We start from the raw sequence: 21,151 nt of genomic DNA, 5'->3' as shown, positions 1-21,151 counted from the left end.
GTGTTGTATCAGTTAGTTCCCCTCCAGACTTTGTTTAGTAAACACCTGTGAAACCAACTCCTGTCTTCAGTGTCTCTATCAACACACGGACACAACAGTGGCGACGAATTGGAAACGGACTTACCTGCAATTCGGCAGCACCTCAAGGACATCGATTCCTCTGGCGTCCAAAGTTGATGAAAAATCAAGAAAAATAAAAAGCTGTGGTTTCACCAGCTAGCCAAGCTGGTGGCAGGTACTGCAATAATCCTTTCTGGGCGTCGGGCTGGGGCTCCAGCGGCTGGCTCTACAGCTAGGCAAAGCAGCGAAAGCGGAGGCAAGCAGTAACAGATGGGGAGGGAGCACTCGGGAGACGGCCGGCGCTGCAAGCAGGTCGGCGTTCAGACCTAGAGAGAGAGTCGGCGGGAACGAGTCTCCAACTGTAAATAAATAAATAAAAAGAACGGAAACCGCGGGAAACAGCGTTGTCATCGGCAGCAGCGGCGGTGAAGCGCGGGAAGCGCCATATCTTTTCTGCAGAAAAGAAAGAAAAGCGCGGGAAGCACCATTTTTTTTCTAGGATGCCTAAGTCTGGCAATGTTGATGCTTTTGATAACGAGATAGAGGATTGGACCACATATGTGGAAAGAGTGGAGGTATATTGCACCGCAAATGGAATAGAAGATGAAAAAAAAGCTTCAGTACTGCTAAATCTAATGGGCGCAAAGACATACGGGCTGTTACGAAATTTAATCACTCCAGCCAAATCAAAGGACAAGAATTTTAAAGAAATTGTTGATACCCTACAGGAGCACTTAAACCCAACACCGCTGCTGATAGCGGAACGATTCAAATTCTTCAAGAGAAATCAACACAAGAATGAAAGTAACGCTGATTACCTCACCGAATTAAGAAAGCTATCAAAACACTGCCAATTCGGGGCAGGACTAGCAGATTATCTTCGAGACAAATTCGTCTGCGGTCTCCTAAGTGAAAGAACACAGAAAAGGCTGCTTTCTGAAAAAGATTTAACACTGGACAAGGCTTTCAGTATGGCTGTATCATACGAAGCAGCCGCAAGAGGAGCTGCAGAGATACAACAAAAGACACAGGACTTCGGCACCCATGAAATGACACAGGGTTTCGAGAGATGTTATCGCTGCGGCAGATCCACCCATGACCAGAGGGACTGCTGGTTCAAGGACAATGCGGAAAGATTGGACACATTGCACGGGTATGCCGATCTGGACAAAAAAAATTCACAGACCGGAAAAAAAAAATCTATAAAGAAAAGTACAGAAAGGTACAAATGATGACGGACAGTAGCTCCGAAGACCAGAAGAGCGATAGCGACTCCGAAAACAAGAGACTAAGCTGTCTCAAATTACATAATGTAATTGCCAAAGATGATTACCAGACCATTTGGGTTACCCTCACGATAGCAGGGTCCCCAGTTAAAATGGAGCTAGATACAGGATCAGCTCTGACCGTCATAAATCGACGGGATTACGAGCGGCTATTTCCGCATATACCTTTAAAAGACACATCCATTATCTTGAAAACATATACGGGGCAGAAAGTATACCCCAAAGGAAAAATAAGGGTGCCTGTTGTATACAACGTCAAGGAAATACAAAAGTTGTATTTATACATTCTACAAGATGGTGGTCCACCACTGTTGGGACGTGAATGGATCGGGAAAATACGTTTAGACTGGCACTCCATTCAGGCACTGACGGTGACCAGTAAGAAAAAAAACGATGATGACGTCATACCTGAACGATTAAAAGACATCTTGGCCAACGCCAAAGAAGTGTTTCAAGAGAAACTAGGAACCTTGAAAGGCATCACCACCTCAATAAAAGTGGAAGATGCAGCAATTCCCAAGTTTTTTAAGGCAAGACCGGTGCCATACGCAATTCGTCCAGCAGTCGAGGCAGAGCTGGAGAATTTGGAAAAGGCAGGCGCATTATCCAAAATAGATTGGAGCGAGTGGGCAACACCCATCGTCCCAGTCATGAAGAAAGCATTGAATAATGATAAATCTGAAGAACAGAGAAAAATTCGCATCTGTGGAGACTTCAAGGTGACTGTAAACCCAGTCCTTCACACGGTACAGTATCCTCTTCCGAGGATAGAAGATATTTTCGCCTCACTATCCGGAGGGAAACGTTTCACCAAAAGTGACTTGGCACAGGCATATCTACAGATGGAGGTTGAAGAGGCCTCTAAAAAATATCTCACGATAAATACACACAAAGGTCTGTACCAGTACAATCGACTGGTTTTCGGAGTAGCATCCGCTCCAGCTATCTGGCAAAGAGCTATGGAGCAAGTCCTCCAAGGGATTCCGGGGACTCAATGCTACCTAGACGACATCCTTGTAACAGGAGAAAACGACAACGAGCACCTTGCCAATTTGGAGCAGGTGCTCACTAGGCTGAGAGAACGGGGCCTACGAGCAAATCGCCCCAAGTGCGAATTTTTCCAAAATCAAATATCATATTGTGGCCACATAATTAATAAGGAAGGGTTGCATAGTCACCTGAAAAAATTGAAGCGGTCATAAAAGCCCCAGCACCTGAAAATGTTTCACAATTAAGGTCGTTCCTGGGATTAATAAATTACTATCATAAATTTTTACCGAACTTATCAACTCTTCTACACCCTATTAATGAACTGCTACAAACAGGAGTAATTTGGAAATGGAGTGAAGACTGTAAACGTGCCTTCCATAAATCCAAAGACTTAATCACATCCAAAGAAGTTTTGGCTCATTACAACCCATCACTGCCAATCAGACTGGCGTGCGATGCATCCCCTTATGGCGTAGAAGCAGTATTATCGCATAAATTCCCTGATGGCTCGGAACGGCCGATAGCTTTTGCGTCACGCTCATTGAACTCAGTTGAGCGTAACTATGCCCAAATCGACAGGGAAGCACTCAGCCTGGTATGGGGAGTGAAGAAATTCAACCATTACCTACACGGACAAAAATTTACCTTGTTGACTGACCATCAACCCCTCATCTCCATAAAAAGGGTGTTCCCATTATGACAGCGCAAAGGCTACAGAGGTGGTCCCTTTTTCTAGGGGCACACCAATACAACATAGAATACAAAGGATCAAAACAGCATGGAAATGCTGACGGGTTATCGCGCCTACCGCTGCCAACGGTAGAAGAAGCACCTACCGTAGACCCAGTGGAGATTTTCCACTCTACCATAGTCGAATGTCTACCAGTAACAAATTCTGCCATTGAAAGGGAAACTAGAAATGACCTGACTCTCTCACGAGTCTACGATTTAACAGTGAAGGGATGGCCAGCATATGGCAAACCACTGTTGTCAGCATTCTCGCAAAGAAGAGAACAGCTGTCAGTGTGCCGAGGAACCTTGATGTGTGGATCCAGAGTGGTGATTCCACCCAAACTCCAGGATAAAGTTCTAAAGGAGCTTCACGAGGGGCATCTGGGTGGAGTGAAAATGAAGAACCTAGCCAGGGCGTTTGTATGGTGGCCAGGTGTAATGATATCAGCAAATAGAGATGGTATTTGCCTGTTTGATTATGATGCCTTACCAGCATGTTTGCATGCATTGATTGCTTGTGCCTGACCAGCAGAGGGCACGTGACCGAGACAAGCAAGGCAGTTGAGTTTAGTTTCGGTTTTGTTCTAGATGCATCACTAGCATGATGTCTCCTGTAAATGCTGTATAAAGAGTTGAACAGACTTTAGATTAAAAGACATTCTCTTTCATAAATGTCTCGTCATTGAACCCACAAAGAAATCAATACATGGTGTCAGAAGTGATTGAAAGAGATGAAGAGAAAAAATCTGAAGTTAAATCAGCTCTCCACAAATTAGCAAGCCAAAAGAGAACATCGTTGCTTACCATTGGAGAATAGCTAACGAAGTGAAAAAATGGAAGGTTTACACCCACCTGCGACGCTTCAGTTGACAGGTAATGTGGCTGAAAATTGGAGGAGGTTCAAACAACGTTTGGGGTTGTATTTATCAGCAATCGGAGCTGACGAGAAAGGTGATAAAATGAAAGCGTCACTGTTCTTACATGTCGTGGGTGATGAAGCGCTGGAGGTGTATAATAACTTCACATTCGCTGCTGATGGAGACAAAATGAAGTTCGATAAAATAATGGAACAGTTTGAGGCCTACTGCATACCTAAACATAACGTGACATTTGAGAGGCACAGATTTTTCACATGTGTACAGAAAACGGGAGAGACTATTGATCAGTATGTGACTGAACTGAGAAACAGAAGCAAATCGTGTGAATTTGGGGGACTGACAGACTCGCTGATAAAAGACAGACTGGCGTGTGGTATTCCGGATAATGGTCTAAGGGAAAGACTGCTAAGAGAGCAAGATCTAGACCTGGGAAAAGCCATAGCACTGTGTAGGGCTACAGAGACACTGAAGTTGCAGGCAAAGGAGCTGTTCAGTGACAATAGCTGCAACGTGGATGCAGTGAGTAAGAACGGACACAAACCGTTTAACAAAAAGAGCGCCAATGTGAAAAAAGAGGCGTGGCCAGCGAACGAAAATGAAAGGGACAATCGAAAGTCATGTAGTCGATGCGGTACACAGCATCCACCAAGAAAGTGTCCAGCATATGGTAAAACATGCAATAGTTGCAACAAGAACAACCATTATGCCCGTTGCTGTAAGAACCAAATGCAACAAAGCAAGGTCCATGCAGTAGATGAAAGTGACATAGAGGAGTTCTATGTAGATGTTGTGTCTGAAAACAAAAAAGAAGAAAGAGACTGGATGTTGACACTAAAATTGAATGACATACACATTCCATTTAAATTGGATACTGGAGCACAAGTTAATGTGATATCAGAGACTGATTTTAAGAAAATTAGACCCAGACCAAAGATACATGGAATAAAAGTGAAAGTGACAGGATACTCAGTGAAAGGAAGATGCATTGTCAAAGTAACACACAAGGACAGAGAGCACACGCTAGCATTAATCGTGGTGCCAAAGGATGTGCAAGCCATACTAGGTTGAAAAGCCTGTGAGAGACTGAACCTGGTAAAGAGAGTCCTCGTTGTGGAAAGTGAAGGAGAGACAGTCTATGATGAACTCATGAAAGAGTACAACGACCTATTTAAGGGTCTAGGCTGCATTCCAGGAGAACACACGATCAGAGTAGATAAAAGTATGACACCGGTCATACATCCATGCAGAAAAGTCCCGTTTGCTCTTCAAAAGCAACTGAACGCAGAGTTGGACAGGATGGAAAGCCTGAACGTGATTCAGAAGATAGATGAGCCAACTGAGTGGGTGAGTTCCCTCGTCGTAGTGGACAAAAAGAATGGAAAGCTCAGAATTTGCCTGGATCCAAGAGATCTAAACAGAGCAATAAAGAGAGAGCACTTCAAGCTTCCTACACGTGAGGAAATCATGGCACAGTTTGCAAATGCAAAGTATTTCAGCAAGTTAGATGCATCATCAGGATTTTGGCAGATGAAATTGGACGAAGCAAGTTCAAGACTATGCACGTTCAACAGTCCATTTGGCAGATACAGATTCCTAAGGTTACCATTTGGCATTGCCTCAGCTCCTGAAGTGTATCACAAAACTATCCATATGATCTATGAGCACCTGGAGGGAGTTGATACATCAATGGATGACATAGAGAGAAATGCCAGCTCGGGGTGACAGAACTGACATTCGTGGGAGATATCCTTAGCAGTGAGGGCATCAGACCAGATCCCAGAAAGGTGTCCGCCATTGAGAATATGCCAAAGCCACAATGCAAAAAGGACGTGCAGAGGTTTAATGGAATGATCAACTACATGGGGAAATTCATATCCAACCTCTCAGAAAAGATGGCGCCACTGAGAAGACTAACTGAAAAGAACATAGAATGGGAATGGAATCATGAGCATGAGAAGTCATGGAGCGATCTAAAGAAACTGCTCACAGAGGAACCAGTTCTGAGGTTTTATGACCTAGCGAGACCCATCAAGATATCATCAGATGCATCACAGAGTGGGCTCGGTGCCGTTCTTCTGTAACAATATGACTACTGGCAACCTATTGCATATGCATCGCGCTCAATGACAGACACGGAGACGCGATATGCTCAAATAGAAAAGGAGCTGCTCAGCATCACATACGCCTGTGAAAGATTTCACCAGTTTGTGGCAGGACAAGCAATCAGTGTAGAGACTGACCATAAGCCCTTGATTGCATTGTTCCAAAAGCCACTAAATAGCTGTCCGCTTAGAATACAAAGAATGATGATCAGGCTGCAACGCTATACACTGAATGTTGCGTACACACCGGGTAAACTGATGTATACAGCAGACACGTTGTCCAGAGCTGTTGACCCAAGTGAGCCCGCAAACACCACAATGGATGAAAAAGTGAACGCCTACGTGGACATGATCGCATGTGCAGTGCCCATAGCAGATGCAAAAATGGAGCTCATAAAGACTGAGACAAACAAAGATGAAACAATGAGACGACTGAGAAAAAGCATCTTGGATGGATGGCCCAACATGAAGCAAGACTGCTCACCTGACATGGCAGAGTACTGGAACTGCAGGGCGGAGCTATCAGTGGTCGAAGACATCATCTACAAAGGAAGTAAAATAGTTATCCCAAAGAATCTGAGAAAAGAGATGTTAAAAAAGATCCATGGAGGACATCTGGGAATCGAAAAGTGTAAGAAAAGAGCATGAGAGGTGATGTACTGGCCACGAATCAACCAAGATGTGACAAATGAGGTGTCAAACTGCACAATATGCCTGAAATATCGAGCTAGCAATCCGGTAGAACCACTAAAGCCACACCCAGCGCCAGACAGACCTTACCAGAAGGTAGGCGCTGACCTATTCGTATGTCAAGGGAAGGACTATCTTGTAGTCACAGACTATTACTCCCTGTATCCAGAGGTTTGTAGACTGTACACCACCACTGCAGATGCTGTGATAACATGTATGAAAGCCATATTCTCCAGACATGGCGTGGCAAGCGAGGTCTTCACAGACAACGGACCCCAGTTTTACAATGCAAGTTTCCGACACTTTGCCAAAGAGTGGGACTTTGTCCACACAACGTCAAGTCCTCACTTTCCACAGTCCAATGGCCTAGTGGAAAAATCGGTCCAGACAGTGAAAAGACTGATGTACAAGGCAAAAGACAGTGGAACTGACTTCTACCAGAGCATGCTTGTATACCGCACAACGCCACTCGAGTGTGGTATGTCACCAGCCCAACTCCTGATGGGACGTCGGCTAAGGTCAAACCTACCCATCCCGGAGAACCTCCTGAAAACAAAAGAGGGGGAGAAAGTGAGGAAGTTCAAAGAACAACAGAAAGAAAAGCAAAAGTACTACTATGACAGAGGAACACAAAACCTACCTGAACTCCACACTGGTGACCAAGTAAGGTTGAAAGACAAAACAAACACATGGACTCAGAAGGGAACTGTCCTGAGTGAAGTTCAACCAAGATCATACACCATTCAGACAGATGAGGGTGCTGTTCTGAGAAGAAATCGTCGAGATCTTCTCATGGGACCAGCCACAGCAGGTCAAGAGACTGATACTGTTGAACAACCTGATCACACAGCTGAGAACCAATCATCTGAGGCAACAACTCAGATTCAAGGACAATCAATCAGAAAATCCTCAAGACACGTGAAGCCTCCTGAGAGACTCATTGAGCAAATTTAAGGACTATTGTTGTAGAAGGAAGTAATGTTATCTTATTCTTTCTTCAAGTTCTAGTGTATTGACATATTTCATGTGAACACACAAAGCAAGGTTAAAAAACCTTGATCATGATAATGATAATGTAAGTTCATTAAGTGTTACAGTTAAAATGCAGATTAATACAAAGAAAACATGTTGTTAGTTAAAAGTAAAATACTTTTGTTTTAAGAAAAGGAGATGTAATGATATCAGCAAATAGAGATGGTATTTGCCTGTTTGATTATGATGCCTTACCAGCATGTTTGCATGTATTGATTGCTTGTGCCTGACCAGCAGAGGGCATGTGACCGAGACAAGCAAGGCAGTTGAGTTTAGTTTCGGTTTCGTTCTAGATGCATCACTAGCATGATGTCTCCTGTAAATGCTGTATAAAGAGTTGAACAGACTTTAGATTAAAAGACATTCTCTTTCATAAATGTCTCGTCATTGAACCCACAAAGAAATCAATACAGCCAGGTATCGATGGAGACATCGAAGAAATGACCAAGAGCTGCCTAGGATGCCAGAAGGTCCAAAACGCTCCACCACAAGCCCCTCTACATCCATGGGAGTGGCCCTCATCTCCCTGGCAAAGGGTACACATCGACTTTGCTGGTCCATTTATGGACTCAATGTTCTTAATCGCGGTTGATGCACACTCCAAGTGGCCGGAGGTAATAAAGATGTCCTCCACCACCACGGAAAAAACCATCACAGTATTAAGGACCATATTTGCCAGGAATGGGCTGCCGGAACAGATCTGTTCTGATAATGGACCGCAATTTGTGTCCGAAGAATTCAGGACGTTCTTAAAAAACAATGGGGTTAAGCACTACACGTCCGCCCCATACCATCCCGCCACCAATGGATTGGCTGAAAGGTTTGTCCAGACCTTCAAGAAGGCCATAAAGGCCATGGGTAATGAAGACATAAAACTTCAGCATAAGGTAGATAACTTCTTGTTCGCATACAGGAATGCAACACATGTGGTTACAAACCAAACTCCCGCCATGATGTTCTTCAATAGAAGCCTAAGATGCCGGCTGGATTTGATCAAGCCAAACATCAGAAGGGACGTGGAGAACCGGCAATTTCAAGGCATGAATGAAAGGCCAACTAGAACCTTCCAGATAGGTCAACAAGTTTTGGCCCGGGACTACCGTACCGAGAAATGGCAGCCTGGAACTATCTGCACACGACTAGGACCGCTGATGTATACCGTGGACATCGGAGAAAGCATAATAAGGCGCCATGCTGACCAAATCATAGAGTCATCCAAAAAGGGACAACCTACACCACAACTCTATACGCCTAACGATGAAGTAGAGATACCCATATCTACCTCCGATCTGGTGATACTGGAACCCGATGAACCCGACACTGGCATTCAAGCCGAATCAGCCTTGCCAACAGAACCTACTACACCACCAGAAACTACTACACCACCGAGGCGTTATCCGGACCGAGTCAGGAAGCCTCCAGAGAGACTGACTTATAATTAATTAACTGCAGCAATATGTAGATTATTTTTCTTGTAACATGTAATTAATAATTACTTAAAATATTATGTACTGGTTGGCTAAAAGGGGAGGAATTGTAGTGTATGTGCCTTTAAGAGCCCCATGTGTACTGTAATGCCGGTAATGGCCACTCGGATTATATAAGCCTGTATATTGTGTTGTATCAGTTAGTTCCCCTCCAGACTTTGTTTAGTAAACACCTGTGAAACCAACTCCTGTCTTCAGTGTCTCTATCAACACACGGACACAACACTAAACGTCAATGAGTATAGGCCCAACATGCTCAACTTTTCTTCATAAGACAACCCCTTCATCCCAGGAATCAACCTGGTGAACCTTCTCTGAACTGGCTCCAATGCAAGTATATCCTTCCTTAAATAAGGAGAACAAAACTGTACACAGTACTCTAGGTGTGGTCTCGCCAGCGCCCTGTACAGTTGTAGCAAGACTTCCCTACTTTTATACTCCATCCCCCTTGCAATAAACTTGACCGGATATGGCGGACAACTGGTTTAGCCATTCACCGCCAGATCTGGCTGGAACACATTATCAAAACTGTTACTATTCCAGGGTCATTCTGGAATGCAAAGATAACTCCCCGCTTCTTTGTCTTTAAGATTGAGACCATCTGATCAGCTGCCTCTGCCACTTCCGTTCCTTCCCTATGCCCACCGGGCCAAACTTCCTCTAAGGTTCCCCCCTGTCCTAGCCCTGACCTCGCATCTTTCTCCAGTTTCTCTCCAGTCTCCCATTCCGAGACCTCTCCACTCTCATCTTGTCCATGAGACCCATTTCCTGCTCCCTCGACCCTATTCCCACTAAACTGCGGACCACCCAATTTCCTTTTCTGGCTCCCATGTTAGCTGACATTGTTAACAGTTCTGTCTCCTCAGGTACTGTCCCCTTTTTCTTCAAATCTGCCGTCATCACCCCTCTTCTCAAAAAAACAACACTTGACCCCCTCCCTCCTTCCAAACTACCACCCCATCTCCAATCTCCCTTTCCTCTCCAAAGTCCTTGAACGTGTTGTCGCCTCCCAAATCCGTGCCCATTTTTCCCGGAACTCCATGTTTCAATTCCTCCAATCTGGTTTCCGCCCTGCCACAGTACCGAAACGGCTCTCATCAAAGTCACAAATGACATCCTTTGTGACTGTGACAAAGGTAAACTATCCCTCCTCGTCCTTCTTGACCTGCCTGTAGCCTTTGACACAGTTGACCACTCCACCCTCCTTCAACGCCTCTCCACCATCGTTCAGCTGGGTGGGACTGCACTCACCTGGTTCCATTCTTAGCTATCTAATCGTAGCCAGAAAATCACCTGCAATGGCATCTCTTCCCACTCCCGCATCGTTATCTCTGGTGTCCCCCAAGGATCTATCCTTAGCCCCTCCTATTTCTCATTTACTTGCTGCCCCTTGGCGACATCATCAGAAAACACAGCGTCAGTTTCCACATGTACGCTGACAACACCCAGCTCTACCTCACCACCACTTCTCTCAACCCCTCCACAGTCTCTAAATTGTCTGACTGCTTGTCCGACATCCAGTACTGGATGAGCAGAAATTTTCTCCAGTTAAATATTGGGAAGACCAAAGCCATTGTCTTCGGTCCCCACCACAAACTCCGTTCCCTAGCCACCGATTCCATCCCTTTCCATTGCATCTGTCCGAGGCTGAACCAGGCTGTTCACAACCTTGGTGTCATGTTTGACCCTGAAATGAGCTTCCGACCACATATCCGCGGCATAACTAAGACTGCCTATTTCCACCTCCTTAAAATTGCCCGTCGCCGCCCCGCCTCAGTTCATCTGCTGCTGAAACCCTCATCCATGCCTTTGTTACCTCTAGACTTGACTATTCCAATTCATTCCTTGCTGGCCTCCCACATTCTACCCTATGTAAACTTGAGGTCATCCAGAACTGGCTGCCCGTGTCCTAACTCGCACCAAGTCCCGTTCACCCATCACCTCTGTGCTCGCTGACCTACATTGGTTCCCGGTTAAGCAACGCCTCAATTTTAAAATTCTCATCCTTGTTTTCAAATCCCTCCATGGCCTCACCCCTCCCTATCCCGCTAATCTCCTCCAGCCCCACAACCCCCTGAGATATCTGCGCTCCTCTAATTCTGCCCTCTTGAGCATCCCAGCTTATAATCACTCAACCATTGGTGGCCTTGTTTTCTGTTGGCTGGGCCCTAAGCTCTGGAATTACCTCTCTGCCTCTCTACCTCTCTTTCCTCCTTTCAGACGCTCCTTGAAACCTACCTCTTTGACCAAGCTTTTGGTCATCTGCCCTAATTTCTTATGTGGCTAGGTGTCAAATTTCTGTCTTTTAACACTCGTGTGAAACGCCTTGGGACGTTTTACTACATTAAAGACGTTATATAAATACAAGTTGTTGTGGGACTCCAGAGGTAATGCTATGGGGGCAGGTAGAGAAGCCATTGCAGATATTCTCTGGCCTAAACTGGGTAGGTAAGAATGGTAGTCCCACCTAGCTGGACAATGGAGGAAAGGCGTTGGTGGAGGATGGGTTGGTCAATTGTGTCACAGGCTGCAGAGAGGTTGATAAGCATGAGGAGGGGTTTAAGGAGATGTTTGATAGTGGAAAAAAGAAGCCAGGGATTATCGTTACATTCTAGGATGATCCTGGTGTAGTGAACAGTATTGGCAGAGCGAAGCAGGGCCTGATAGTGCTTGATGTGGTCCAGCCAGATCTGATGATGAATGGCTAAACCGGTCATGAATGGTGTTGGACCATTAAACAACTAACAGGAGGAGGAGGCTCCATGTGTATCCCCATCCTCAATGATGGTGGAGCCCAGCACGTGAGTGCAAAAGACAAGGCTGAAGCGTTTGCAGTCATCTTCAGCCAGAAGTGCCAAGTGGATGATCCATATCGGCCTCCTCCTGAGGTCCCCATCATCACAAAAGCCATTCTTCAGCCAATATGATTCACTCCATGTGATATCAAGAAACAGCTGAGCACACTGGATACAGCAAAGGCTATGGGCCCTGACAACATCCCGGCTATCGTGCTGAAGACTTGTGCTCCAGAACTAGCTGCGCCTCTAGCCAAGCTGTTCCAGTACAGCTGCAACATTGGCATCTATCCGACAATGTGGAAAACTGCCCAGGTATGTTCTGTCCACAAAAAGCAGGACAAATCCAATCCGGCCAATTACCGCCCCATCAGTCTACTCTCAATCATCAGCAAAGTGATGGAAGGTGTCATCGACAGTGCTATCAAGCGGCACTTACTCACCAATAACCTGCTCACTGATGCACAGTTTGGGTTCCGCCAAGACCACTCGGCTCCCAACCTCATTACAGCCTTGGTCCAAACTTGGACAAAGGAGCTAAATTCCAGAGGTGAGGTGAGAGTGACTTCCCTTGACATCAAGGCAACATTTGACTGAGTGTGACATCAAGGAGCCCTAGTAAAACTGAAGTCAATGGGAATCGGTGGGAAAACTCTCCACTGGCTGGAGTCATACCGAGCACAAAGGAAGATGGTTGAAGGTCAATCATCACAGCCCCAGGACATCGCTGCAGGAGTTCCTCTGGGCAGTGTCCTAGGCCCAACCATCTTCAGCTGCTCATCAATGACCTTCCCTCCAACATAAGGTCAGAAATGGGGATGTTCGCTGATGACTGCACAGTGTTCAGTGCCATTCACAACTCCTCAGATAATGAAGCAGTCCATGCCCGCATGCAACAAGACCTGGACGACATTCAGGCTTAGGCTGATATCTGACACGTAACATTCACGCCACAGAAGTGCCAGGCAATGACTATCTCCAACAAGCGACAGTCTAACCACCGCCCCATGAGATTCAACAGCATTACCATCACCAAATCCCCCACCATCAACATCCTTGGGGTCACCATTGACCAGAAACCTAACTGGACCAGCCACATAAATACTGTGGCAACAAGAGCAGGTCAGAGGCTAGGTATTCTGTGGCGAGTGTCTCACCTACTGACTCTCCAAAGCCTTTTCACCATCTACAAGGCACAAGCAAGGAGTGTGATGGAATACTCTCCACTTGCCTGGATGAGTGCAGCTCCAACAACACTCAAGAGGTTCGACACCATCCAGGACAAAGCAGTCCGCTTGATTGGCACCCCATCCACCACCTGAAACATTCACTCCCTCCACCACCGGTGTACTGTGGCTGCAGTGTGTACCATCTATAAGATGCACTGCAGCAACTCGCCAAAGCTTCTTTGGCAGCATCTCCTAAACCTGCGACCTCTTCCACCTAGAAGGACAAGGGCAGCAGGCGCATGGGAACACCACCACCTCCAAGTTCCTCTCCAAGTCGCACACCATCCTGACTTGGAAATATATCGCCGATCCTTCATCGTCGATGGGTCAAAATCTTGGAACTCCCTCCCTAACAGCACTGTGGGAGTACCTTCACCACACGGGCTGCAGCGGTTCAAGAAGGTGGCTCACCACCACCTTCTCAAAGGCAATTAGGGATGGGCAATAAATGCACCCACATCCCATAAATGAATTTTTTAAAAAGTTATGCGCCATAAATGTTCAAATCTGCGCCCCTTGCACTTAAGGGAGTGGCAATAGGTTCTGTAAAATGGTGAGAGATTGGGAAATGTTGGTATTCAGATGGACCTGGGTGTCCTTGTACATAAATCACTGAAAGTTAACATGCAGGTACAGCAAGCAATTAGGAAAGCAAATAGTATGTTGGCCTTTATTACAAGAGGATTTGAGTGCAAGAGTAAAGACGTCTTACTGCAATTATATAGGGCCCTGGTGAGACCACACCTGGAGTATTCAAGAAGGAGTTAGATATATTTCTTAAGGCTAAAGGGATCAAGGGATATGGGGAGAAGGCAGGGACAGGGTACTGAGTTTGGATGATCAGCCATAATCTCATTGAATGGCGGAGCAGGCTCAAGAGGCCGAATGGCCTACTCCTGCTCCTATCTTTTCTGTTTCTATGTGTACAGTTTTGGTCTCCTTACCAAAGGAAGGATATACAGTACTTACCACAGAGGGAGTGCAATGCAGGTTCACCAGACTGATTCCTGGGATGGGGGGATTGTCCTATGAGGAGAGATTGAATAGACTAGGCCAATATTGTATAGAGTTTAGAAGAATGAGAGGTGATCTTATTGAAACATACAAAATTCTTACAGGGCTTGACAGGGTAGATGCAGAGAGGATGTTTCCCCTGGCTGGGGAGTCTAGAACCAGGGGTCACAGTCTCAGAATAAGGGGTCGGCCATTTAGGACTGAGATGAGGAGAAATTTCTTCACTCAGAGGGTGGTGAATCTTTGGAATTCTCTACCCCAGAGGGCTGTGGAGGCTCAGTCGTTGAGTATATTCAAGACAGAGATCGATAGATTTTTGAATATTAAGGGAATCAAGGGATATGGGGATAGTGCAGGAAAGTGGAGATGAGGTAGAAGCTCAGCCATGATCTTATTGAATGGCGGAGCAGACTCGAAGGGCCAAATGGCCGACTCCTGCTCCTATTTCTTATGTTCTTATGAGATCATTGAAAGGTTTGCACCACTGCAGCCTGGTCCTCCTGATGACATCCTTGCTTGTGCTCTCCTGTGCAATGTGCAACCAGGCTGCATTGGTCTCCTGGGAGGTCTCTTTCGCCCATTGGAAGGGAAGAGAACTTCCCTGCACGCTGTGACTCCCTCCATATGGATAAGCATATGGAGGGAGTCATGGGAGAGCCTGGTTGCAGCCGTGCACCTCTGTGCAGTGTTTGCAGCACCTCAATGCTGTAGAACATTGAGAGCACAAATGTCAAAGTTAATTTGCGCATGGTCCCTTGAAGGAAACAGGCGGATGACGCATCATCAGACCCGCTTCCTTCAATTGGCCGGGAAACTCGATGGGCGGGCTTAACAAGCCCAATCAGGGGAAAGTCATGTCGGAGGCCGGGATGGAGCCAGCAGCTAGGCCGCGACCCGCCACCGCATCGCCCACCATGGATCCGCTGAGGTGGAGAAAATCGCGGCTTCTGTTTCTATCTACCCTGTCCTATCTCTTCATAATTTTAAACACTTCTTTTTTTTAAACACCCTATTTTTCAAGTCTTTTTTTTTGTATTTATATTTCCACATACCAAATAGCACTGAATCTGCGCTGTGTGTTCTTGGTATCACCTCAACATCCTTCCTATAATGTGGAGACCAAAACTGCGCACAATACTCCAGCTGTGGTTTTACTCTGATGTAGTTACACCATTACATCTCGATTTTCAATCACCCTTATTTCCTGTAACTCTTGCTCCATTATACATTTGACTGACTCAAAGTAATAAAGCAGCAAATAAGAACTCAAGATGTAAGGAAGTAAAGTGTTGAAAAGCTAGGAAAGTGGCTAGAATATTGCAAAGTAGAAACTACTAAGGACTTCATAGAATCATAGAATAATACAGCACAGAAGGAGGTCATTCAGCCCATCGAGTCTGCGCCGGCCCTTTCGAAGAGCAATCCAGTTTGTCTCACTCCCCCGCTCTTTCCCCATAGCCCTGCAATTTTTTCCCCTTCAAATATTTAGCTAATTCACTTATGAAAATAACTTTAAAAAACTGCATTTACATAGCGCCTTTCACGACCTCAGGACACCTCAAAGTGCTTTACAGCCAATGACTTACTTTTGAAATGTAGTCACTGTGGTAATGTAGGAAACGCAGCAGCCAATTTGCGCACAGCAAGATCCCACAAACAGCAATGTGATAAATCACCAGATAATTTTTTTTAGTGACGTTGATTGAGGGATAAATATTGGCCCCAGGACACCGGGGATGACTCCCCTGCTCTTCTTCAAAATAGTGCCATGGGATCTTTTACATCCGCCTGAGAGAGCAGATGGGGCCTTGGTTTAACGTCTTATCTGAAAGCCGGCACCACTGACAGTGCAACACTCCCTCAGTACTGCACTGCAGTGTCAGTCTAGATTTTTGTGCTCAAGTCTCTGGAGCGGGACTTGAACCCACAACCTGCTGACTCAGGCAAGAGTGCTGCCCACTGAGCCACAGCTGACACTAAAGCTGATTGACCAGTCAGGAGTGCCTACCAGTATTTTTTTTGAAAGGCGAGTCAATCGAAACTCTTAAAATGCTTCGCAAATAAATGTTGTTTCCCATTTTTTATTATAATCAAATAAACAAATGATGGAACACGCACTAACTAAACCTGATGCTAAACAGGCTCAGTTGCCAAAAGAGCACTTGTTGGTATGCAAGTCTGCAAACTTTCCTACAACTGGCTGGCAGTTAGGTCTGCAGCAGTGTCCAAAGGTAGGTGCATTATGGATTTAACTAAATTGCTTCTATTTATCATTTATAATTATTCACACATACAAATGCATTCACTGAACATTGAAGCATGTGTAAAAATGACACTGGTAGCCACTTCAAATTAACCAATAAATCTGTGTACCGAAAATACCCACAGGGACAGAGCAGCTGGGGGCTTCCCTACATGAATCAAAGTGTGGAGAGCCGTGTTGGCAGATTGTTCGTAACAGGCTGTCTGCCTGTCTTCACAGCTCGCAAACAGCATGCGTCGCAGAGAAACAGCTCGTTACGAAAACCGATTGCATTTATTATCAAAACTGAATACCTGGCATTACTCGAGTTAATAAAAATTGGCATTGCCAATCTGCTAGAACATTTCTCTTCAGCTTCCAGCAGTATCTGCTTGGGAGTTTGAAGAAAAATTAGAAGTCATATTTCTAAAATTTTATTAGGGTAGATTAATATTGTGTTTTAAAAAAAGAGAGGTTGTTGGTGTGTGCGAGACAGACAGAAGTCCACTTCAGTTATGATAGATTGATGTGCTCAGTATACATATGAGAGACAGCGAGAGACACACACAGATCCCTGTCTAAGAACCAATTACAAAATACCCAATTCTGTGTTTAAAGAAACCTTTTAGAAAGTTACAAATCAGTGGTACCAGATCACAGGACCTGTCGTCATATTGCCAAACCCCAGCACCCTCACCATGGTGTTAAACCTCAGCACCCACACCATGGTGCCAACCCCCAGCACCCTCACCATGGTGTCAAACCCCAGCACCCTCACCATGGTGCCAAACCTCAGCACCCTCACCATGGTGGCAACCTCAGCACCCTCACCATGGTGTCAGACTCCAGCATCCTCACCAGGGTGTCAAACCCCGGCACCCTCACCATGGTGTCAGACCCCAGCACCCTCACCAGGGTGTCAAACCCCGGCACCCTCACCATGGTGTCAGACCCCAGCACCCTCACCATGGTGTCAGACCCCAGCACCCTCACCATGGTGTCAGACCACAGCACCCTCACCATGGTGTCAGACCCCAGCACCCTCACCATGGTGTCAAACCCCAGCACCCTCACCATGGTGTCAAGCCCCAGCACCCTCACCATAGTGTCAAACCCTGGCACCCTCACCATGGTGCCAACCCCAGCACCCTCACCATGGTGCCAACCCCCAGCACCCTCACCATGGTGCCAACCCCCAGCACCCACACCATGGTGTCAGACCCCAGCACCCTCACCATGGTGTCAGACCCCAGCACCCTCACCATGGTGTCAGACCACAGCACCCTCACCATGGTGTCAGACCCCAGCACCCTCACCATGGTGCCAAACCTCAGCACCCTCACCATGGTGTCAAACCTCAGCACCCTCACCAGCATGTCAAACCTCAGCACCCTCACCATGGTGCCAACCCCAGCACCCTCACCATGGTGCCAACCCCAGCACCCTCACCATGGTGTCAAACCTCAGCACCCTCACCATGGTGTCAAACCTCAGCACCCTCACCATGGTGCCAAACCCCAGCACCCTCACCATGGTGCCAACCCCAGCACCCTCACCATGGTGCCAACCCCAGCACCCTCACCGTGGTGTCAAACCTCAGCACCCTCACCATGGTATCAAACCCCAGCACCCTCACCATGGTGCCAAACCTCAGCACCCTCACCATGGTGTCAAACCTCAGCACCCTCACCAGCATGTCAAACCCCAGCACCCTCACCATGGTGTCAAACCTCAGCACCCTCACCATGGTGCCAACCCCAGCACCCTCACCATGGTGTCAAATCTCAGCACCCTCACCATGGTGCCAACCCCAGCACCCTCACCATGGTGCCAAACCCCAGCACCATCCCCCAAGTCCTATCGGAGCCTAGGCCTGTGCCCATTGCAGGTAAACCTCTACCTTCCGCCCACCAACACTGATAAATGCCAGGCACGCATCTCTAACTTGTACACCTTACATACTATCTTGATGTGTATCCTCAGTTTTAAAAATGGCAAGAATAATAGAAATAGACTAAAGCCCTCATGTACAGTTACCAGAGGATAATGTTCAGAGTCACAGAATTTGTTCCTCAAAGCACCAGTAAGAATTCCAAAATACTACTTGCTAGAAATGGAATTTGACTCATTCAGTCACTAAAATCTCTGGCTCTGGTACATTACCTAACACCGCTTGTTCCAGAACAAGTATTCTCTGACTCACTGTCAACAACGCCAGGGGAGACCGGCTAGTTTTTGAGGATGTGTGTCACACTCATGACATCACACTCCAAAGTGTCAGAAGTATGCTAAAACAGAAAGACAGTCACGTCATGCTTTCTTTTTCTGACCTGGAGCCAGACATTTACAAGCACCTGCAAATCTGCAAACTTCACCTGTACTCCAGAGTCTGCAGCACCTGTGGCCAACATCACCGGAGATCTGATATCATTAAATAAAAGATAGAGCCGAAACTTCACACCAAAAGGGATGAATGAAGCTCAGTTGTCACAAACCTCTAAATGATTACAGCTTCACGTTGTAAAAAGACCCCATTACCTCTATCTCTGTTGGTTCATTGTTCCATACCACCAGCTCCTTGTGCACTGAAGCAATGTATGAAGGCAACGTGGATGCTGAATCATGTGTGCTTGGCCCATAGCAGGTTTCTGTAACAGCTTCTCCGACCCTATGATTTTCTATTTCACTGCTTGATGGATCACAGTCCATGGGCATTGCCACAGGTTCCAGATTATTCTTATCTCCCAACTCCTTGTGCTCAGCTTTGGGAATTTCTGTGGTGGAAATTGGAACAAATGCTTGGTTCTGATGCCAGACATCATGTTGTAAAAAAGCAACATCTGATGGGTCCATAACAACTTCATCAGGAGTTGTGGCTGTATCAGATAGCCGGGCTAAATCTCCAGATTTTTCCTTCAAGAGCTCTTCATCGCTTTTTTCACTGAAAGAGGGTGTTAAGGGTTCTGAAGTACTTGGGCTCTCAGTAAATGCCAAGTCTGAATTATTAATTAGCTTGTCAGTACTTTCCCCATCACAGTTTTCTGTTTCCTTGGTCCTTTTAGTCAGTAATACAGCTTGTACCCATGGAGTGCATCCATCACTTTCCAATGAACTTGTGCTTCCTGATTGATTAGAAACAACTAATTTGTCTTCCGTGTCCTCCAGAAACTGGCTGTTTGTGAGTTCACTGGTGCATGTTTCAATTGGTCCTGAGTCTAAACTCTTACTCTGGCAGAATGTGCTTTTGTTTTCTAAACTAAAAGTCAAGTCTGGACTCTCTGCAGTAACATTATGATCATTCTGTTCTTCATTGGGATCCTCCATGTACCTGTAGTCACCTGGTTCTGTCTGGTTAATACCTGCATTGGCTGAGATCTGAAAAGGGTTTGTTTCAAAGAGGATATTGGTGCCCTGGGTCTCTGACTCAGAAAATCCTAATAACCCAGAGATGTCAATACTGAAAGGGGTCACGTCTTGTGCAGTGCTGCCATTGTCTTCTTCGGTGTTGCCATCTCCTTCTGCACCATCGGGATCTTTTGAGGAGGCTGTCTGATCCGTGTTACTCAGGAAATCAAAATGATCCATCTTCAAATATCAAAGGGAAGACTACCAAGTCATAAAAGGTCAGTTGTGGGAGATTTCAGTGGATTCTGGAAGGGGTTACGGTCAGCTTTTTGCCATGGTGATCTGTTAAATAATAATCAGAGTGACTGTGAAATCGTCGTCTGTGCAAACATGTCAGCAAATTCAAATTTTTTTGTGGTTTTGCACAACTTCCAGAATTAAGATTTTCGGAAGAAGAATGATAAAAGGCAAAGGATCTATGAATGAGGCCTAAGTGAGTGCAACTTGAGCATAAATCATCCTATTCAGTGCTGATCAAGATTCAAGCCACTTTGTTCCTCCTGACTTACTGGTAGTAATATGACCCCCTACTTAAGACAGTAAACTCTTCACATCTCTATTTAATCTGACAAAAATGCCTCCAGGAGGACATTGACCTACTTTATTTCCCATTTGCTTTTTGCTCAACAAATAGAACATCGTATGTGACGGGCATTCTCGTGTTAGAGGCCCACAGCGGAACTCAGTCAGAGCTTCACGTCAGCCTGAACACATTGACCTCATTTCAAACGTACATTAACCAAAAGATGTAGGTCGATGAAATAAAAATCTTTTAATTTAAAGTGAATGAATGACAGCTACAGTTCAACTGAATGAGTTCCAGGATGTGACAGCAGGCTAGATCGAAACTGTGCTGACAGGTGTCACAAATAACCTGCAGACCAATGTAGTTTATAGAGGCACCTAGAGCTAAAATTAACTTTTAAAATGATTTGCATTTATATAGCACCTTTCACGACCTCTCAATGTCCCAAAGTGCTTTACAGCCAATAAAGTACTTTTGAAGTGTGGTCACAGTTACAATGTAGGAATCTGGTGTATTTGGAATGCAGAGACAACTTTTTATATTTATTTACTTAATGGTGATATTTTTTGCTGAGGAGAGATAATAGGTATTTTAAACGCTTGGTTAAGAAATTCCAGCAGAGACCACAGACAGGAGAAGGCGGAATATAATTATTAAATTTAAAACTCTCTTAAATTGTTCAG

At 45.7% G+C, this 21,151-nt stretch overlaps 1 protein-coding gene across 1 annotated transcript in view; it reads right to left on the bottom strand.

The window, feature by feature from the left end:
* The window catches only part of LOC147098167 (uncharacterized), a 109,980-nt gene that overhangs the window by 86,311 nt on the left and 2,518 nt on the right, over positions 1-21,151 (bottom strand). Inside the window, exon 2 of the mRNA XM_085971367.1 lies at positions 19,076-20,224. Within this exon, the coding sequence (XP_085827493.1) occupies positions 19,076-20,122 (1,047 nt within the window). The 5' untranslated portion in view covers positions 20,123-20,224. The remainder of the gene's footprint in view (positions 1-19,075; positions 20,225-21,151) is intronic.

Source organism: Somniosus microcephalus, chromosome 30 (genome assembly GCF_052327205.1).
Source record: "Somniosus microcephalus isolate GS21.2 chromosome 30, FLI_Smic_1.0, whole genome shotgun sequence".
Taxonomy (NCBI): Eukaryota; Metazoa; Chordata; class Chondrichthyes; order Squaliformes; family Somniosidae; genus Somniosus; species Somniosus microcephalus.
Note: the sequence above shows the minus strand (reverse complement) of the source record. Positions and strands in the feature narration are given on the sequence as shown.